This window comes from Anomaloglossus baeobatrachus, chromosome 4 (genome assembly GCF_048569485.1).
Source record: "Anomaloglossus baeobatrachus isolate aAnoBae1 chromosome 4, aAnoBae1.hap1, whole genome shotgun sequence".
Classification (NCBI taxonomy): domain Eukaryota; kingdom Metazoa; phylum Chordata; class Amphibia; order Anura; family Aromobatidae; genus Anomaloglossus; species Anomaloglossus baeobatrachus.
In genome coordinates, this window is record NC_134356.1 from 52,861,790 (window position 1) to 52,882,170 (window position 20,381).

The 20,381-nt window shown below is 48.8% G+C and overlaps 1 protein-coding gene across 6 annotated transcripts in view; it reads right to left on the reverse strand.

The window, feature by feature from the left end:
* Positions 1-6,786: 6,786 nt before the first annotated feature.
* The window catches only part of G3BP1 (G3BP stress granule assembly factor 1), a 111,442-nt gene continuing 97,847 nt past the window's right edge, over positions 6,787-20,381 (reverse strand). For 4 of the 6 annotated variants that reach the window (XM_075344327.1, XM_075344324.1, XM_075344329.1 and 1 more), the window contains exons 10-12: positions 17,222-17,347; positions 17,022-17,131; positions 6,788-7,920 (exon numbers count right to left, since the gene is read on the reverse strand). In XM_075344327.1, the coding sequence (XP_075200442.1) occupies positions 7,711-7,920; positions 17,022-17,131; positions 17,222-17,347 (446 nt within the window). In that variant the 3' untranslated portion in view covers positions 6,788-7,710. Of the gene's footprint in view, positions 7,921-17,021; positions 17,132-17,221; positions 17,348-20,381 lie in introns of all 6 variants that reach the window. The other 2 variants (XM_075344328.1, XM_075344325.1) reach the window with 1 other exon arrangement.

Here is a 20,381-nt window from a genome sequence, read left to right on the forward strand (position 1 = left end):
AGAGTCTCTGGTGAGTGAATGCATCTCCGCCAGAGAGGCAGAGACTGCCTTAAGAGCCCATACTGCCGCAAAAGACGGGGAGAACGAGGCTCCTGCCGCCTCATATACAGACTTGGCCAGAAGGTCAACCTGGCGGTCAGTGGGATTTTTAAGAGAAGTGCCATCAGCCACAGCTACGACTGTGCGGGCTGAGATTCTGGACACCGGAGGGTCTACCTTTGGGGACTGGGCCCATTCCTTAACCACCTCTGGTGGAAAAGGAAAACGGTCATCTGAACTACGCTTCAGAAAGCGTTTGTCAGGACAGGCCCTGGGCTTGTTAACAGTGGTCTGAAAGCTGGAGTGGTTAAAAAACATACTTTTAGCTTTCTTAGGTGAGGTAAACTGGTGTACCTCTACCAGAGAGGTTTGTTCGTCTGACTCTGGTGGGTTGAGGTTCAGAACGGAGTTAATGGACGCAATCAAGTCACTAACATCCGCATCACCCTCAGACAAATCAATGGGGTACATAGAAGTAGCGTCTGAGCCCACAGTAAACGAATCCCCCTCGCCCTGCACGTCGGCACGTGAATCAGAGCCGTGGGACGAGGGAGGAGAAGGGTCCCTACGTCTCCGTTTAGGGGGACTGGGACCTAGAACATGCTCTGAGGGCTCCGCAGAGCTCTGAGCAGCAGAGACACTCTGAGGGGGGGGCTGATGCATAGACAGCAGTGTCTGGGACAGCTGCCCCATGGAGTCGGCAAAAGACTGGGAAATAGCTTGTGAAAAAGATGCTACCCAAGCCGGGGGTTCAGCTACCAGGGCCGGAGCAGCCGAGGGGGCCCCTGAGGAGGCTCTAGGCTGAGACACAACCATATTAGCACAGGCATCACAATGTGGGAATGTGCTCGGCTCTGGCAGAATGCGCTTACATGCAGTGCAAAAAGCATACATGTTTGCAGCCATGCTCCGGGTGACAGACATGCTGCTGATGGGGGGACTCTGCAGCAATAAACACTCCTGTAGAATGTCCTGAAAGTGTATATAAAAAGCCCACAACCAGAGGTTGTGGCTTACCACACCACTCTCTGTGTGCCCTCCGGATTCCACAGCTCCAAGTCCCAGTGAAGCGACAGCTTTCCCAAAACAGCAACAGCTGCAGCTCCCAGCGCCGTCCAGTGTAAGAACGCTGAGAAAATGGCGCTGGGAGGAGGAGGGGGGGGGGCGTGTATAAGCCCAGGAGCGGGAAAAACGGAGGGCAGAGAGATACAGGACGAGGTACAGGGGAAGGCACCTCTCTCCAGAGAGGAGAGTCCTCCCCTCTGCTGGCCGGGCGGTGGGCGGCGCCGTATGCAAAACATGCAGGGAGCCGAAAACGAAACTAGGCCCAAACTGAAGCCGGGGCCTAGATTTCAAAACGCGGCCGAGCAGCAGGCACCTTCGGCGCGGTTCTCAGAGGAAACTCCCAGAACCGGCTGAAATTCACAGTAAAGTTACAAAACATACTGTCCCCCAAATAAAAGTACCCGGGACCCCTGAAAAACGTCTCAATACTTAGCTCTTGAGACGCAGGGCCATGTCCCTGGAGAGGGGGGTAAACGCTCCTTCCAGCAGGGACCAGACAGGGCTGCAGATGAAGCCGGCCTCCTGCAAGCAGAGAGGACCGTGATGGCTCCCACTTCAAACAGAGCCTCGACAGAGGATGCGAAGGAGCTCGGCATGTGAAGGCTCCAGCCTTCTTAAAGTCAACCTTAACAGCACCCCGCAGAGTGGGGCGTGAAGGGACATGCCGGGAGTCCAGACTGGACCCGCTTTTCTTCCAAATCTTTAAAAAATAAAAAAATGAAAAATATCAGAGAATGCAAGTGTGTGTGACCTCCTGAAACACAAAGCAATGAACTGGGTAGATTGTCATCCAGGGGGTGTATATAGCCGGAGGGAGGAGCTACACGTTTGAGTGTAGTACTTTGTGTGTCCTCCGGAGGCAGTAGCTATACACCCATGGTTTGGGTCTCCCATAAGGAACGATAAAGAAATAAATTGGAGTAGGGTCCCCCCTCCTTCATATGATGACACCCAGCACAAAAGAAGAGGAACCGCATGCGTCCTATGGATGAGCAATAATGAGCGGCCCCAGAAGAAGAGTGAGCGGCCTGGAAGCAATTACAGCAGCGCGAGGCTAAGTCTAGAGAGTGCTTGCCTTTTTTTTTTTGTCAATTTCCCGAGTTGCTGGACCCCAATCATTAGCTGGAGCTTCCTGAGAACTCCGAGCCTGGCCCCGGGATACTTTTTGAAACTGAGCAGATCCAGGCTTTTACAGTCCAGGTCCACCCATCACTAATCAGCAGTGTCGGCGACACATCCTTTCACATTCAAACACAGTGGAACTTCGGTTTACAAATAACCCAGTGTGCCAGTATTTCACTATACAAGCAAGGCTTGCTGTAAATTTGTAACTCAGTTTATGAGAAAATACTCACCGCACACTTCCGGTTCCATACTTTCGCCACGCTCTGACCCGCTCTTGCAGTCTGCACAAACACACATATTATGCTCACCTATCCTCCGTTCCCTCGGAGGCCTCTTCCCTGGTTCTTGCAGTCCACAGGTGGATCCGATAACCATCGCAAGCGATGCAAAGGCATCGCACTGACCAAATCAGAGGCAAACGGATCATGCCTTTGACGTCAGCTGCTTAAGCGCCGACAGCTCCTGCATCGGTCGCGATGGTTACCCCATCCACCTGCGGACTACAAGAACCAGGGAAGAGGCCGCCGAGGGAACGGAGGGTAAGTGAGCGTGTGTGGAATGGCACAATAGGGGACCAGGATGTGACATTGCTACAAGTTGTGGAACGATTTGTCTGGAGTTTCAATTATTTCTTACGGGAAACACCTAGGTTACTTACTGGTAGCCGGTTTTTCCAGAACCCATGACAGCACTATGATTATATGGGTGCTGTCATGGGTGAGGGGGAAAATTTTGCTTTGCTATACAAGTAACTTGGTTTACGAGTACACTCACAGAACGGATCGTGAACCAAGGTTCCACTGTATATGAAAAATTTTCCCAATGCCATTAACACTCTTTGTAGCAATGGATTCCCCCCCTCCTTTCAGACAGTGCACCTTCCTACCCATTTTCCCCATCCACCCCCGCTGCTTTCCTTGATTGATAACTCTGCATTACATTAGCCCCATAAGAGAATCAATAGATTGAAAACAAGTAGGTAGGAAGCTGCACCGAGCGCCCATGCTGGGTTTGAAGTCATTGTGTGCCGCAGACTCCCTTTAAAAGGGCACCTGGTTTTTAGATCTCAACACAATCTCTGTAAAATCCCCATAATGATGACTTTATACTATATATCTGTGTCTTTTAATCCATTAGCACATACAATTGAGGTCACAAGTGCAGCCAGTGACAGACAGGTCACGGACCCTCTACCCTGGCCGAGATCTCACAGGTGCTGTCATTCCCAGGGGCTGCAATCACATCATCAACACATTACTGGCTATGCCGAGGAATAATGGAGCCAGTGCGAGAGGTCAGCCGGGTGGTGTTTGAGGTCACAGACACAAGTGACCTGTTAATCACTGGCAGGAGGCTGGCAAAGCCGGAAAGCTGTAAGTGCAGAGCCCCTGTATATGTCGATGGATTACAAGGCACAGTCTTAGAATAATATGGAAGTAGCAAAGTGCCTGTAATTGTGAGGACGTTACTTCACAGGTCTAAAAGCCTGCAGACACCGATCACTCAATAGTCAATTTCAGACGATATTATAGAATCACAATGACTATGAAGAAACCCCAAATAAAAGAAGAAAATTTGTATTATATATACATACAGTGGTGTTTATGAGTCCTGCATAGGCATAAAGAAAACTATATATTTCATACTTCTGCATCCCTACAGTGAAACTGGTGGAACATATATGTTTTTGTAATCCCTTTGTATGCCATACTCATTTTTGAATGTCCCAAGTATATAAATTGTTATGGTATGTGCATTTAGGCTATTTTTTTACAGCATAACCATACCTACACCAGTACAGTGTGTAGAATGAACAGGTTTCTAAGTTCATTACCTTCCAATGCAAGTTCACACAGACTTAAATTTTACTTTTTTTTTATTTAAAGGGAACCAAACATCAGGATTTTCATGTATAAGGTGCAGCCAGTGCAGTACTGGCACTATCGGGTACATTGTGTACATACCATCAGGGGGCAGCTCGGGTGTTTAGTCAGTGAAATCCAACTTTAAAAAGTTTGAAAATTCGTGCACTTTTTGATTGACTTGTGCACCTCTCTCCTAATGTCCGGGCGTGTTATGGACGCTTATCCCCGCCCCGTTCGTCGAGGTCACTGGCTCTACGTAAATTTCACGATTACCTGCAGCTAATCGCGTCTCCTCATCAGCTGTTCTGCAGTCCTGTTGTGACCACGCGCGGTCACAATGGAATCTGAAGCGAGGGCGCACGCGCCGCCCTCTCCTGCAAAATACTAAGTACAGCGGGCTTCAGAAACATGGCGCCGGAGATAAGCGCTATGAGCAGGCGCCAACTGCGGGCAGGGATAGACGTCCATAACACGCCCGGACATTAGGAGACAGGTGCGCACGTCAATCAAAAAGTGCACGAATTTTCAAACTTTATAAAGTTGGATTTCACTGACTAAAACACCCGAGCTGCCCCCTGATGGTATGTACACACTGTGCCCAATAGTGCCAGTACTGCACTGGCTGCACCTTATACATGAAAATCCTGATGTTTGGTTCCCTTTAATTCAGAGTCCTGATTCGGGCCTTTTGAGTGCATCTTTAGCTTCTAATACTTTATTGGCCGGCCTTTGCTCTTGAGCACCAACTTGCATCTCTGTGGCATTGAGTGAACAAGCTTCTGCAGATGCTCACGAGTGATGATGTGGTTCCAGGCCTGTATCAGAGCCTCAATCAACTCTCTCTTGGTCCTTGGCTGTTTTTTTAGACATCTCTATTGATACCTTGTGCCACAAATTTTCAATTGGATTGAGGTCTGGGGACTGGGCTGGCATCAATAGTAGCCACCTTGTTCATTTTTTTCCATTGCGTTACTGTCTTAGCCCTGTGACAAGGAGCATTATCACACTGAAAGATATAATCCCATGAAAACAGGTGTTGAGCAGAAGGCAGCATTTTCTTATTAAGGATGTCTATGTATTTTTTTGCATTAACCATACCCTCCACAGTATGAAGCCTTACAACACCATTGGCTGCCATACAGCCCCAGACCATTACTGTCATCGGATGTGTCACAGAGAAGCTCAAACACTCTGGCTTGTACTCTTCATGTGGAAACCTTCTCACATAAGACTTGCCATCATTTCCTAAAATGCAAAAAGTGCTTTCATCACTAAAGAGCACTTTTTCCCACTCCTCCTGCCTCCATTTTGAATATTTCAATGCCCACAGTTTTCGCCTTTGTATGGCTGTCATCAATGGCTTCTTTCAGGCCTTGCACCCTCTCAATCCTGCTTCCAAACATCTCTTCCTAACAGTTGATGGTGCTACCTCAATATTGCACTTTTCTGGCCATTCTCGCAGAAGCTGAGGAGAGGTGAGCTTCCCATTGGCAAGGGATTTTCTTATCAGTACACTATTCTCCCTTTTAGTTGACTTTCTGGGCCGACCAGATCTGGGCCTGTCCTGGGTAATTCCAAGCTGCTTATGTTTCTTATAATTCTTACAACTGTCCTCTGTTTACAGCCGACCTTCTTGCGATCTGGGGGCCAGTATAACACTCAACCACAACTCGCACATGATCCTCCGCTGACAAAAATGTGAAGGCTCCCATCATAAACCTCTACAGTATCATTCACTAGACCTACAGATAAAAGAAACAAAGCAGTAGATGTGATGCAATGTAATGGAATGTGATTGGCTGCCATATCCAGGTTATGATTGGTCACAAGAACCTCATCTGTGATTGGCTAATTTTGGATCTGAAGCTGTACAATATTTAGTTGTGCTTTCAATTCCCATATTGTTGCAATAATTTCATGCAAAACAGCTTTAAAAGCTAAAAAAATATTACAGGGAGAGAATGCAAAATTGTTTTCTGAACAAAACACACATACACATACATACATACATACATACATACATACATACATATATATATAATATTAGCATCGAAGATATTCGACAGAAAACGTTTAAAACTTGAAAAATCAATTGATCCTATGCAGGACTTATACATGGACACACACACTTTTCTTGGCATGGCATTGATCTAATATTCAATCTGCGCACACACCATCGCCTCAATGCCATGCCATGCTGACATATCTGATCTGCGCACGCACCAGTTTCTTTAAGTCCACTGCTGGGAGATCAATGGGCCAGAGACCGCGTGTGTGCAGATGAGATCTTGAGCCGAGAGTTCAATCTGCACAAGCGCCGACTCCGGGAGCCATTTTTTTCTTTTGACGCCTGTACCGCTGACAATTTCTGCACGCTCCTGCCTCACAGGAGCATCTGGGACACCCGATGCACCGCCTGCACCACCCCCTCACCGGTAAGACGACACCACCACAATTATAAGACAGACGCCATATTCTCCCCCCCCCCCCCCTTTAAATTTGGGGTAAGTCTCAAAACCAAAAAAAAAAAAAAAAAAAAATACAGTAATATATGTATGAGCAATTTGATAAAAAAAAAAAAAATATAAATAAAATAAAAAGTGTACATTTGTTTCTTAACCCATCAAATCTACACAACGCCCCAGACTGGGAATATTGAGATTGTGAACACAAACGTCAGTTTTGTTTGTTATTTTTTCTTTTTGCATTTAATAACTTGCTGAGACTGGAATGAGAGATAAATAGAAGGCACAACAATTTTGCTCTTTTTTGAATTTTTTTCGTCTTTTACAAATACAAACTAAAAACCATGGAGGAAGAAAAAAAAAAAAAAAAATCCCTATCAAAAAAAAAAAAAAAAAATATTCACAAATCCAAATGTGTTTTAAAGTCAAAGTAGATAGACATTTAAAACCCATCCCATGATCCAAAATTTGGGTGGTAAAACAGCAGTTTCTGCAATTTTTTGCTTTATTTTTCCAGGATGATGACGTGTATATATTATATAAAAAATAATAAATGTTAGTTAGTACAGAAATTCCAATGATCACCCTATATTCTGAAGTAAAAACAGCATGGATGGAGATCGGCAAGCGGCCGCTCTTCGCCACTCGTGTCTTCATCACTACTCACAGCTTCGAAGGATATATACTACTCTCAACACCTGAATACTGTGCCAAGGCTAGCCTTTTCTACAAAGGGCATTGAGTAAAGTGTCAAATTTGCCATCAGTCAGAAACCCAGATGCTTAGACCAGTGTTCAAAAATCACACTGTGGATTTGCCTAAAATCAGGTCAATGTTCCGTTATTTTGACTCCTGAAAAACAGGATGATTCTTAAATTTTCCTTTAATCCCCTAAAAAGAAATTGTCCAACAAATTGCCGGATTCTGGGAAGAGGATCAAGAAGAGGGGAAAGAAAAAAAAAAAAAAAATCTGTAAAAATTGCAACACATTTGGGATGGGAAATGTGAAGTGTAGCAGTCCGTCACATTGGGACACGTTGTCAGGACATCCAAGACCCAAGTTTCAGAAGGCTGCAGGACAGAAGAGGGCTGTACCCAAATTTGATGTTTAGAAGCCACTCAAAAGAAAAAACAAAACAAAAAAGGAACAATCACTGGCGTGGACCTTGAATGCCCCTTCCAGCCCCAAAACCAGGCTTCTGTGACATCACCCCGCGAGGTGGTCCCCTCAGACCGCCTCCAAGACCTCCACGTGGTCCTCCAGGGCCACGGGGCCTTTCTCCACGCCGGTCACCCTCTCTGGCCGCACGAGTCTTCTTCTCTTCCACGTTAAGGCGGACGTCTCCACGGAACATGATGGGCTGCAAGAATGAATCGGAAAGAACAGTTCAGAACATTGATTAAATTTGCATCCAAACCACACAGCTATGGATGAGTATGTGTAAAGCCGTCTTCACTATACACTACTACACCGTGTGCAGAATTATTAGGCAAGTTGTATTTTAGAGGATTTTTTTTTATTATTGATCAACAACTATGTTCTCAATCAACCCAAAAGACTTAAATATCAAAGCTTAATACTTTTGGAAGTTGGAGTGGGGTTTTTTAGATTTGGCTATCTTAGGAGGATATCTGTTTGTGCAGGTAACTATTGCAGTGCAGAATTATTAGGCAACTTAATAAAAAACAAATATATTCCCATCTCACTTGTTTATTTTCACTAGGTAAACCAATATAACTGCACAAAATTTAGAAATAAACATTTCTGACATGCAGAAACAAACCCCCCAAAAAATAGTGACCAATATAGCCACCTTTCTTTATGATGACACTCAGCAGCCGACCATCCATAGATTCTGTCAGTTTATGATCAACATTGCGTGCAGCAGACACCACAGCCTCCAGACACTGTTCCAAGAGGTGGACTGTTTTCCCTCCCTGTAGATCTCATTTTATGGAGGGACCACAGGTTCTCTATGGGGTTCAGATCAGGTGAACAAGGGGGCCATGTCATTTTTTCATTTTAGACCTTTACTGGCCAGCCTCGCTGTGGAGTAGTTGGATGCATGTGATGGAGCATTGTCCTGCATAAAAGAAGGGAATTTTGTTACTTACCGTAAATTCCTTTTCTTCTAGCTCTTATTGGGAGACCCAGACGATTGGGTGTATAGCACTGCCTCCGGAGGCCACACAAAGCAATTACACTAAAAAGTGTAAGGCCCCTCCCCTTCTGGCTATACACCCCCAGTGGGATCACTGGCTCACCAGTTTTAGTGCAAAAGCAAGAAGGAGGAAAGCCAATATCTGGTTTAAACAAATTCACTCCGAGTAACATCGGAGAACTGAAAACCGTTCAACATGAACAACATGTGTACCCGCAAACAAACCAAAAATCCCGAAGGACAACAGGGCGGGTGCTGGGTCTCCCAATAAGAGCTAGAAGAAAAGGAATTTACGGTAAGTAACAAAATTCCCTTCTTCTTCGGCGCTCTATTGGGAGACCCAGACGATTGGGACGTCCAAAAGCTGTCCCTGGGTGGGTAAAGAAATACCTCATGTTAGAGCTGCAAGACAGCCCTCCCCTACGGGGAGGCAACTGCCGCCTGCAGGACTCTTCTACCTAGGCTGGCGTCCGCCGAAGCATAAGTATGCACCTGATAATGTTTGGTGAAAGTGTGCAGACTCGACCAGGTAGCTGCCTGGCACACCTGTTGAGCCGTAGCCTGGTGTCGCAATGCCCAGGACGCACCCACGGCTCTGGTAGAATGGGCCTTCAGCCCTGATGGAACCGGAAGCCCAGCAGAACGGTAGGCTTCAAGAATTGGTTCTTTGATCCATCGAGCCAGGGTGGCCTTAGAAGCCTGCGACCCTTTGCGCTTACCAGCGACAAGGACAAAGAGTGCATCCGAACGGCGCAGGGGCGCCGTGCGGGAAATGTAGATTCTGAGTGCTCTCACCAGATCTAACAAATGTAAATCCTTCTCATACCGATGAACTGCATGAGGACAAAACGAAGGCAAAGAGATATCCTGATTAAAATGAAAAGAGGATACCACCTTCGGGAGAAACTCCTGAATGGGGCGCAGCACTACCTTGTCCTGGTGGAAGACCAGGAAGGGAGCCTTGGAAGACTGCGCTGCTAGCTCAGACACTCTCCGAAGAGATGTGATCGCTACTAGAAAAGCCACTTTCTGTGATAGTCTAGAGAGTGAAACCTCCCTCAGAGGCTCGAAGGGCGGCTTCTGGAGGGCAACTAGTACCCTGCTCAGATCCCATGGATCTAACGGCCGCTTGTACGGGGGTACGATATGGCAAACTCCCTGTAGGAACGTGCGCACCTTAGGAAGGCGTGCCAAACGCCTCTGAAAAAAGACGGATAGCGCCGAGACCTGACCTTTAAGGGAGCCGAGCGACAAACCCTTTTCTAACCCAGATTGCAGGAAAGAAAGAAAGGTAGGCAATGCAAATGGCCAGGGAGACACTCCCTGAGCAGAGCACCAGGATAAAAATATCCTCCACGTTCTGTGGTAGATCTTAGCGGACGTGGGCTTCCTAGCCTGTCTCATGGTGGCAACGACCCCTTGGGACAATCCTGAAGACGTTAGGATCCAGGACTCAATGGCCACACAGTCAGGTTCAGGGCCGCAGAATTCCGATGGAAAAAACGGCCCTTGGGACAGTAAGTCTGGTCGGTCTGGGAGTGCCCACGGTTGGCCGACCGTGAGCTGCCACAGATCCGGATACCACGCCCTCCTCGGCCAGTCTGGGGCGACAAGTATGACGCGGCTGCAATCGGATCTGATCTTGCGTAGCACTCTGGGCAAGAGTGCCAGAGGTGGAAACACAAGGGAGCCGGAACTGCGACCAATCTTGCACTAGGGCGTCTGCCGCCAGCGCTCTTTGATCGCGAGACCGTGCCATGAAGGTTGGGACCTTGTTGTTGTGCCGTGACGCCATTAGGTCGACGTCCGGCACCCCCCAGCGGCGACAGATTTCCTGAAACACGTCTGGGTGAAGGGACCATTCCCCTGCGTCCATGCCCTGGCGACTGAGGAAGTCTGCTTCCCAGTTTTCTACGCCGGGGATGTGAACCGCGGATATGGTGGAGGCTGTGGCTTCCACCCACATCAGAATCCGCCGGACTTCCTGGAAGGCTTGCCGACTGCGTGTCCCCCCTTGGTGGTTGATGTATGCCACCGCTGTGGAGTTGTCCGACTGAATTCGGATCTGCCTTCCTTCCAGCCACTGCTGGAAGGCTAGTAGGGCAAGATACACTGCTCTGATTTCCAGAACATTGATCTGAAGGGTGGACTCCTGCTGAGACCACGTACCCTGAGCCCTGTGGTGGAGAAAGACTGCTCCCCACCCTGACAGACTCGCGTCTGTCGTGACCACCGCCCAAGACGGTGGCAGGAAGGATCTTCCCTGTGATAATGAGGTGGGAAGAAGCCACCACTGCAGAGAGTCTTTGGCCGTCTGGGAAAGGGAGACTTTCCTGTCCAGGGATGTTGACTTCCCGTCCCATTGGCGGAGAATGTCCCATTGAAGTGGACGCAGATGAAACTGCGCAAACGGAACCGCCTCTATTGCCGCCACCATCTTCCCGAGGAAGTGCATGAGGCGTCTTAAGGAGTGCGGCTGACTTTGAAGGAGAGCCTGCACCCCAGTCTGTAGAGACCGCTGCTTGTCCAGCGGAAGCTTCACTATCGCTGAGAGAGTATGAAACTCCATGCCAAGATACGTTAGTGATTGGGTCGGTGACAGATTTGACTTTGGGAAGTTGATGATCCACCCGAACGCCTGGAGAGTCTCCAGTGCAACATTCAGGCTGAGTTGGCATGCCTCTTGAGAGGGTGCCTTGACCAGTAGATCGTCCATGAGAGTGCAAGACTGCTACCACTGCCGCCATGATCTTGGTGAACACCCGAGGGGCTGTCGCCAGACCAAATGGCAGAGCTACGAACTGAAGATGGTCGTCTCCTATCACGAAGCGTAGAAAGCATTGGTGCTCTGTAGCAATCGGCACGTGGAGATAAGCATCTTTGATGTCTATTGATGCTAGGAAATCTCCTTGAGACATTGAGGCAATGACTGAGCGGAGGGATTCCATCCGGAACCGCCTGGCGTTCACATGCTTGTTGAGCAGTTTTAGGTCCAGAACAGGACGGAAGGAGCCGTCCTTTTTTGGAACCACAAAGAGATTGGAGTAAAATCCTCGCCCCCGTTCCTGAGGGGGGACAGGGATCACGACTCCTTCTGCTCTTAGAGAGTCCACCGCCTGCAGCAGGGCATCTGCTCGGTTGGGGTGCGGGGAGGTTCTGAAGAACCGAAGTGGAGGCCGAGAATTGAACTCGATTCTGTACCCGCGAGACAGAATGTCTGTTACCCACCGGTCTTTGACCTGTGACAGCCAAATGTCGCAAAAGCGGGAGAGCCTGCCACCGACCGAGGATGCGGAGGGAGGAGGCCGAAAGTCATGAGGTAGCCGCTTTGGAAGCGGTTCCTCCATTTGCTTTCCTGGGGCGTGAGTGAGCCCGCCAGGAATCTGAGCTCCCTTGTTCTTTCTGAGTCCTTTTGGACGAGGAGAATTGGGCCTTGCCCGAGCCTCGAAAGGACCGAAACCTCGACTGCCACTTTTTCTGTTGAGGTTTACTTGCTCTGGGCTGTGGTAAGGAAGAGTCCTTACCCTTGGACTGTTTTATGATTTCAGCCAATGGCTCACCAAACAGTCTGTCTCTAGATAATGGCAAGCTGGTTAAGCATTTTTTGGAACCAGCATCTGCTTTCCAGTCCTTTAACCATAAGGCTCTGCGCAAAACCACAGAATTGGCGGCCGCCATAGAGGTACGGCTCGTAGATTCTAGGACAGCATTGATAGCATAGGTCGCAAACGCAGACATTTGCGAAGTTAGGGACGCCACCTGCGGTACTGCTGGATGCATGATAGCATCCACCTGTGCCAGACCAGCTGAAACAGCTTGGAGTGCCCACACGGCCGCGAATGCTGGAGCAAACGACGCGCCGATAGCTTCATAGACAGATTTCAACCAAAGGTCCATCTGTCTGTCGTTGGCATCTTTAAGTGAAGCGCCATCCTCTACTGCGACTATGGATCTAGCCGCAAGCTTGGAAATTGGGGGATCCACCTTTGGACACTGGGTCCAGCGTTTGGCCACCTCAGAGGGAAAAGGATAACGGGTGTCCTTAGAACGTTTAGAGAAACGCTTGTCTGGATGAGCGTCGTGTTTCTGGATCGATTCTCTGAAGTCAGAGTGGTCCAAAAAAGCACTTAATTTACGCTTGGGATACAGGAAATGGAACTTCTCCTGCTGTGCAGCTGCCTCCTCTGCTGAAGGAGCTGGGGGAGAAATATCCAACAGTCTATTAATCGCCGATATAAGGTCATTAACCATGGCGTCACCATCAGGGGCATCCAGATTGAGAGGGGCCTCAGGATTAGAATCCTGATCACCGTCCTCAGTCTCATCAGAGAGACTCTTCTCGCTGAGACCCTGAGCAGTGTGATGACGTCGAGGGTCTTTCCCAGCGAGCTCGCTTAGGCTGCCTGGGACTGTCATCTGAGTCAGAGACCTCAGCTTGTGATGCTTGAGACCCCCTTGAAGTACGGATTAGTTCCAACTGAGGGGGACCGGAGAGCATAGACACAGCAGTGTCCATGGTCTGAGGAACTGGCCTGGCCTGCAAGGTCTCCAGGATTTTTGTCATAGTCACAGACATTTTATCAGCAAACACTGCAAAGTCTGTCCCCGTCACCGGGGCAGGGTTCACAGGCGTCTCTGCCTGGGCTACCACCACAATAGGCTCTGGCTGACGAAGTGCCACTGGGACTGAACATTGCACACAATGTGAGTCATTGGAGCCTGCCGGTAGATCAGCCCCACATGCAGTACAAACAGTGTACACAGCCCGTGCCTTGGCAGCCTTGCGTTTTGCGGATGACATGTTGCTGCCTCCTCAGAGCAGTACAGGGTGTCCAGCCAAGAAGCGACCTTACAGTGCACTATATAAATATAAATTATATATATATATATATATATATATATATATATATATATATATATATATATATATATATATATATATATATATATATATATATATATATATATATATATATATATATATATATATAGTACCAAGACAAAAGTACACTAATATATCACTGAGGCACTAGAGGGGCCAGCACTACTGTGCTGCTTACCGCCCGCTTAGGAGCGGTGTGTGGTCGCCAGAAATCCCTCTAGTCTGGGTCTCCCAGAGCCTGCTGCCTTTCCCCAGCCAGACCGCATGTGTAATGGCTGCCGGCGTCCTTGTGGAGAGGGGGGGCGGGCCCTGGGCGTACACCGACGAAGAGCGGGAAGTCTGCTTCCCCCTGTGCCTAGTGAGAGGGCTGGAGCATGTAAATAAAGCTCCAGCCCTCGGCGCTGCCAATTGAGCAGCGTCTCTCCCCTACCCTGATTGACAGGGTGGGGGCGGGAACGAAGCGGCGCTAGGCCGCAGAAGCCGGGGGCTAAAGTTAGAAGCGCCGCCGCCGTAAAAGCGCGGTCGGCGCAAAGTCCCCGGCGCACTACAAGTCGCAGGTGCGCCGCCGCTCCAGGAGCGGTCGGCGCAGTAGTTCCCAACATGTAACGTCACTCAGCAAAGCTGCAGTGACCTAACCCCAGCGCACAGCGCTACTGTCCCCGGCGCACTATAACGCTCAGCAAGCCTTGAGAGTGTCCGTGCCTGCCGGGGACACAGAGTACCTGAAAGTTGCAGGGCCTTGTCCCTGAACGGCACTCCCGCTCCAAATCCAGCAGGTTCTCTGGGTCTGTGGATGGAGCCCGGCCCCAGGGCTTGGGGGCCGGCAAGATCCCACTTCCACAGAGCCCTCCAGGGGATGTGGAAGGAAAACAGCATGTGGGCTCCAGCCTCTGTACCAGCAATAGGTACCTCAACCTTACAAGCACCACCGCGGGTGAGAAGGGAGCATGCTGGGGGCCCCATATGGGCCCTCTTTTCTTCCATCCGATATAGCCAGCAGCTACTGCTGACTACAAACAGTGGAGCTATGCGTGGATGTCTGACCTCCTTCGCACAAAGCAGAAAACTGGTGAGCCAGTGATCCCACTGGGGGTGTATAGCCAGAAGGGGAGGGGCCTTACACTTTAGTGTAATTGCTTTGTGTGGCCTCCGGAGGCAGTGCTATACACCCAATCGTCTGGGTCTCCCAATAGAGCGCCGAAGAAATGTGTTTCTTGAACAATACCGACTTCTTCCTATACCACTGCTTGAAGAAGCTGTCTTCCAGAAACTGGCAGTAGGTCTGGGAGTTGAGCTATCCTCAACCCAAAAAGGCCCCACAGGTTCATCTTTGATGATACCAGCCCGTACCAGTACCCACCTCCACCTTGCTGGCGTCTGAGTCGGAGTGGAGCTCTCTGCCCTTTACCGATCCAGCCTCTGGCCCATCCATCTGGCCTATCAAGAGTCACTCTCATTTCATCAGTCCATAAAAACTTTGAAAAACCAGTCTTAAGATATTTCTTGGCCCAGTCTTGATGTTTTATCATATGTTTCTTGCTCAGAGGTGGTGGTTTTTCAGCCTTCCTTACCTTGGCCATGTCCCCGAGTATGGCACACCTTGTGCTTTTTGATACTCCAGTAACGTCGCAGCTCTGAAATATGGCCAAACTGGTGGCAAATGGCATCTTGGCAGCTTCACGCTTGATTTTCCTCAATTCATGGGCAGTTATTTAGCGCCTTTTTTGCCCAACACGCTTTTCGCGACCCTGTTGGCTTTTTGCCATGAAACGCTTGATTGTTCGGTGATCACGCTTCAAAAGTTTGGCAATTTCAAGACTGCTGCATCCCTCTGCAAGACAGCTCACAATTTTGGACTTTTCAGAGCCCGTCAAATCTCTCTTCTGACCCATTTTGCCAAAGGAAAGGAAGTTGCCTAATAATTAAGCACACCTTATATAGGGTGTTGATGTCATTACACCGCACCCCTCCTCATTAGAGATGCACATCACCTGATTTACTTAATTGGTAGTTGGCTCTCAGCCTATACAGCTTGGAGTAGGACAACATGTATAAAAAGTATCATGTGATCAAAATACTCATTTGCCTAATAATTTTGCACACAGTGTACTGTCTTACTGGAGCAGTGGTCACAAGGAGAAAATGAAGGTATGGTCTCCCTGCAGCCGCTCACTATACAGATCGCACTGAACTCACTCCTGACACTGACCACCTGCTCTACACAAACACAGAATGCCAATGTGACGGGAGTGATCACAGTGACTAGCAGCCCCCTGCAACACCGCAGCTGCAGGTAGAATATAAATTCATTTTTTTCCCCTGTAGCTGCTGCTTAAGTAAACCAGCCATGCATGATTTAAACAGTTTATTACTACAGTGGAACCTTGGTTTAAGAGTAACTTGGTTTGAGAGCGTTTTGCAAAACAAGCAAAGCTTTTTACAAATATTTGTAACTTTAAGAGCAATGCTTTACAAGAAGAGCAAATGCTCACCGTGCACACGTCTGGTTCTGTCCTTTCACCGCGCTCTGACCTGCTCTGTAGGTAACTTTGTACTTATGTACTGTATTCTGTATACATTTGTACAGTTCAGTATATACTATATAGCATTTCTATCAATTTGCATTTGTGGATATAGTATTGTACTTTATTGATAACCAGTACAGCACATTGCTTATACTGTACCTCTCGCACACAATTTTATTATACGCTTAACTGCAGTTAACTTTGTTTTTATGGTTTCATATGGTAAAGTATTTTGTATTAGTGTACAGTAATGTTATATGAATACGACATTATTTTATATTACTGTAATAAGTTTGTATTATTACAGTAAATATTTTTGGGTTGTGGAACAAATTGTCTGTGTATAAATTATTTCCTATGGGAAAATTCGCTTTGATATAAGAGTAACTTGGTATAAGAGCACAGTCCCGGAACCAAATATGCTCGTAACCCAAGGTTCCACTGTATTAGTATTTCTGGAGACAAATAGGCTGTCTTGACTGTTTAACCTTCGTCAGGCTGCAAAATTTTACAACGTTAACAGCGACCCCTTATCTCGGAAGGGGGCGGAGATATTTTATTGAAATTTGGCCAATATATTCTGGACCACAACTGCAGAGATGTCACGAAATTCCAGCCCTCTACGGCTTTTGGGGAAAAAAAAAAAAAAAATGTATTGAAATTTTAAAAACGGAATAGTTACAATAGTACCTATTCAGCCGGACAAAGGTTAAAATAAACGGTGATCTGAGCTGGCTTCCATTGCTGCAGTTAGAGCCAGGTGCTGACTGTAAACCACAGCCAGCACCTGCTCTGTGTGGTGTGGACTCCGCTCCAGAACCTGCAGCATGACAGATATACAAGCTAAAAGGAGGAGGAAGGAGTTAAACTAGAAAGTGACAAAACCCACTTACCCTGCTACCAAGGATCTTCTGCACTGGTTCTGCATCATCAAATACCACAAAGCCAAAGTTGGGAAGCTTTCCACCGCTGTTTATACGTAGCTCAACAACAGTGCCGTAAGCTGAGGAGACAAAATGTGTAATGTTCACATCATTGCTAATGAATCAGATCCCTGCTAGACAGAACGCAGGATGCATCTTGACAAACTTACTCTGGAAGAACTCCTTCAGCTCGTTTCGGTCTACGTCATGCGGCAGATTGCCCACGAATAACTGATGGCTATCTGGATATCTGTTCATGCGTCGGGTTTCTAACTCTCCTGGCTCACCTTCTCGCACTAAAAAAAGGGAAAAATAAATAAAATGTAAAAAAAATAAAAATATAAAATAAAATATAAAAATAATATTAATATAATAATAAATAATAATAATAATAATAATAATAATAATAATAAAGAGAATTTTGTTACTTACCGTAAATTCTTTTTTTTCTTATAGTTCCGACATGGGAGACCCAGACCATGGGTGTATAGCTTCTGCCTCCGGAGGACACACAAAGTACTACACTAAAAGTGTAGCTCCTCCCTCCGAGCATATACACCCCCTGGATGACAATTCTAACCAGTTTAGTGCAAAAGCTGAAGGAGGACATCCACCCATAAGTAGAGATAGAGTAAAACCCGGAATAACCGGAACCTCTGTCTACAACAACAGCCGGTGAAAAACACACGGAACAAGAACTGCCAACAGGGGCAACAGGGAGGGTGCTGGGTCTCCCATGTCGGAACTATAAGAAAAAGAATTTACGGTAAGTAACAAAATTCTCTTTTTCTTTATCGTTCCTTATGGGAGACCCAGACCATGGGACGTCTCAAAGCAGTCCATGGGTGGGAAATAAACAGAACTGAGAAGTAGGTAAAACCTAACTTCACAAATGGGCGACAGCCGCCTGAAGGATGCGTCTGCCCAAGCTCGCATCTGCCGAAGCAGGAGCATGCACTTGGTAGTGCTTTGAAAAGGTGTGCAGACTAGACCAAGTGGCAGCCTGACAAACCTGCTGAGACGTAGCCTGGTGCCTGAAAGCCCAGGAGGCACCGACAGCTCTGGTCGAGTGCGCCTTAATCCCTGGCGGTGGGGGCACCTGAGAACATTGGTAGGCATCGGATATGGCCGACCTAATCCAACGAGCTAGGGTCGGTTTAGAAGCCGAGAGACCCTTGCGCTGACCCGTGGTTAGTACAAAAAGAGGTGCACCGCCTAAGAGCGGCGGTGCGTGACACATAGATCCGGAGCGCCCGCACCAAATCCAAAGTATGCAACGCTTTCTCAAAGCGATGCACAGGGGCCGGACAAAGGGAAGGCAATGAAATGTCCTGGTTAAGGTGGAAAGGAGACACCTTAGGGAGAAAGTCCGGAGTCGGACGGAGAACCACCTTGTCTTGGTGAAAAACCAAAAAGGGTGACTCCGAAGAGAGCGCAGCCAAATCAGAGACTCTACTGAGAGAAGTTATGGCCACCAGAAAGACCACTTTCTGTGAAAGTCGGAACAAAGGAACCTCCCTAAGAGGCTCAAAGGGGGGTTTCTGTAAGGCCGTGAGGACCAGATTAAGGTCCCAGGGATCCAAAGGCCGCCGGTAAGGCGGAATGATGTGAGATGCGCCCTGCATGAAGGTGCGCACCTGGGCCAGTCGGGCGATACGACGCTGGAACAACACTGACAGAGCCGAGACCTGTCCCTTGAGGGAATTGAGGGATAGTCCTAGCTGCAGGCCGGACTGTAGAAAGGACAGGATGGTCGGCAAAGAAAACGGCCAAGGAGCATGGCCGGAAGAGCGACACCAGGACAGGAAAATCCTCCAAGTCCTGTGGTAAATCCTGGCCGAGGAAGACTTCCGAGCCATAGTGGAGATGACCTCGGAAGGAATGCCTGAATCCATCAGGATCCAGGACTCAAGAGCCACGCCGTCAATCTGAGAGCCGCAGAATTCTGGCGGAAAAACGGACCTTGAGAGAGAAGGTCTGGGCGGTCCGGGAGATGCCACGGCATTTCTACGGACAGACGGAGCAGGTCTGGATACCAAGCTCGCCTGGGCCAGTCTGGAGCAATGATTATAACCCGACGGCCCTCCATCCTGATCTTGCGCAGGACTCTGGGCAAGAGAGCTAGAGGGGGAAACACGTAGGCCAGACGGAACTGGGACCAATCTTGAACCAGCGCGTCTGCTGCCAAGGCCTGAGGATCGTGGGAGCGAGCCACGTAAACCGGGACCTTGTTGTTGTGCCGGGATGCCATTAGATCCACTTCCGGAGTGCCCCACTTGCGGCAGATTGACCGGAACACTGCCGGATGCAGGGCCCACTCGCCGCTGTCCACGGTTTGACGGCTGAGATAATCTGCCTCCCAGTTTTCTACGCCTGGGATGTGGACTGCGGATATGGTGGACTTTGAGTCCTCCGTCCACTGAAGGATGCGTTGAACCTCCAACATCGCCAGGCGGCTGCGAGTCCCGCCCTGGTGATTGATGTAGGCAACTGCTGTCGCGTTGTCCGACTGGACTCGAATGTGCTTGCCTGCCAACAGATGGTGAAAGGCTACGAGAGCTAGAAGTACAGCCCTGATTTCCAGCACATTGATCGAGAGGGCTGATTCGGACGGAGTCCAAGTGCCCTGTGCTCGGTGGTGGAGAAATACTGCTCCCCAGCCGGAGAGACTGGCGTCCGTGGTGAGGATCACCCAGGACAGAGTCAGGAAGGAGCGTCCCTGAGACAGAGAGAGGGGCCGAAGCCACCACTGGAGAGAGCTCCTGGCCTGTGGCGACAGAGCCACTAGCCTGTGCAAGGAAGAGGTCCGCTTGTCCCAAAATCGGAGAATGTCCAGCTGCAGAGGACGCAGATGGAACTGGGCAAAGGGAACCGCTTCCATTGACGCCACCATCTGACCCAGCACCTGCATGAGGTGCCTGATGGAATGACGGCGGGGCTTCAACAGAGAACGCACCGCCAGATGAAGGGACTGCTGTTTGACTAAGGGCAGCTTCACAAGTGCCGGCCGCGTCTCGAATTGCATCCCTAGGTACGCAAGTTTCTGGGTCGGGGTCAGAGTGGACTTGGGCAGATTGACAAGCCACCCGAAATGTACAAGCGTGGCGAGAGTGAGCGAGACACTCCGCTGACAGTCTGCACTGGATGAGGCCTTGACTAGAAGGTCGTCCAGGTAAGGGATTACTGCCAACCCCTGGAGATGCAGAACCGCAACCACTGCTGCCATGACCTTGGTGAAAACACGAGGGGCCGTGGCTAACCCGAAGGGGAGAGCCACGAATTGGAAATGTTCCTCTCCGATTGCAAAACTTAGCCAACGCTGGTGTGAAA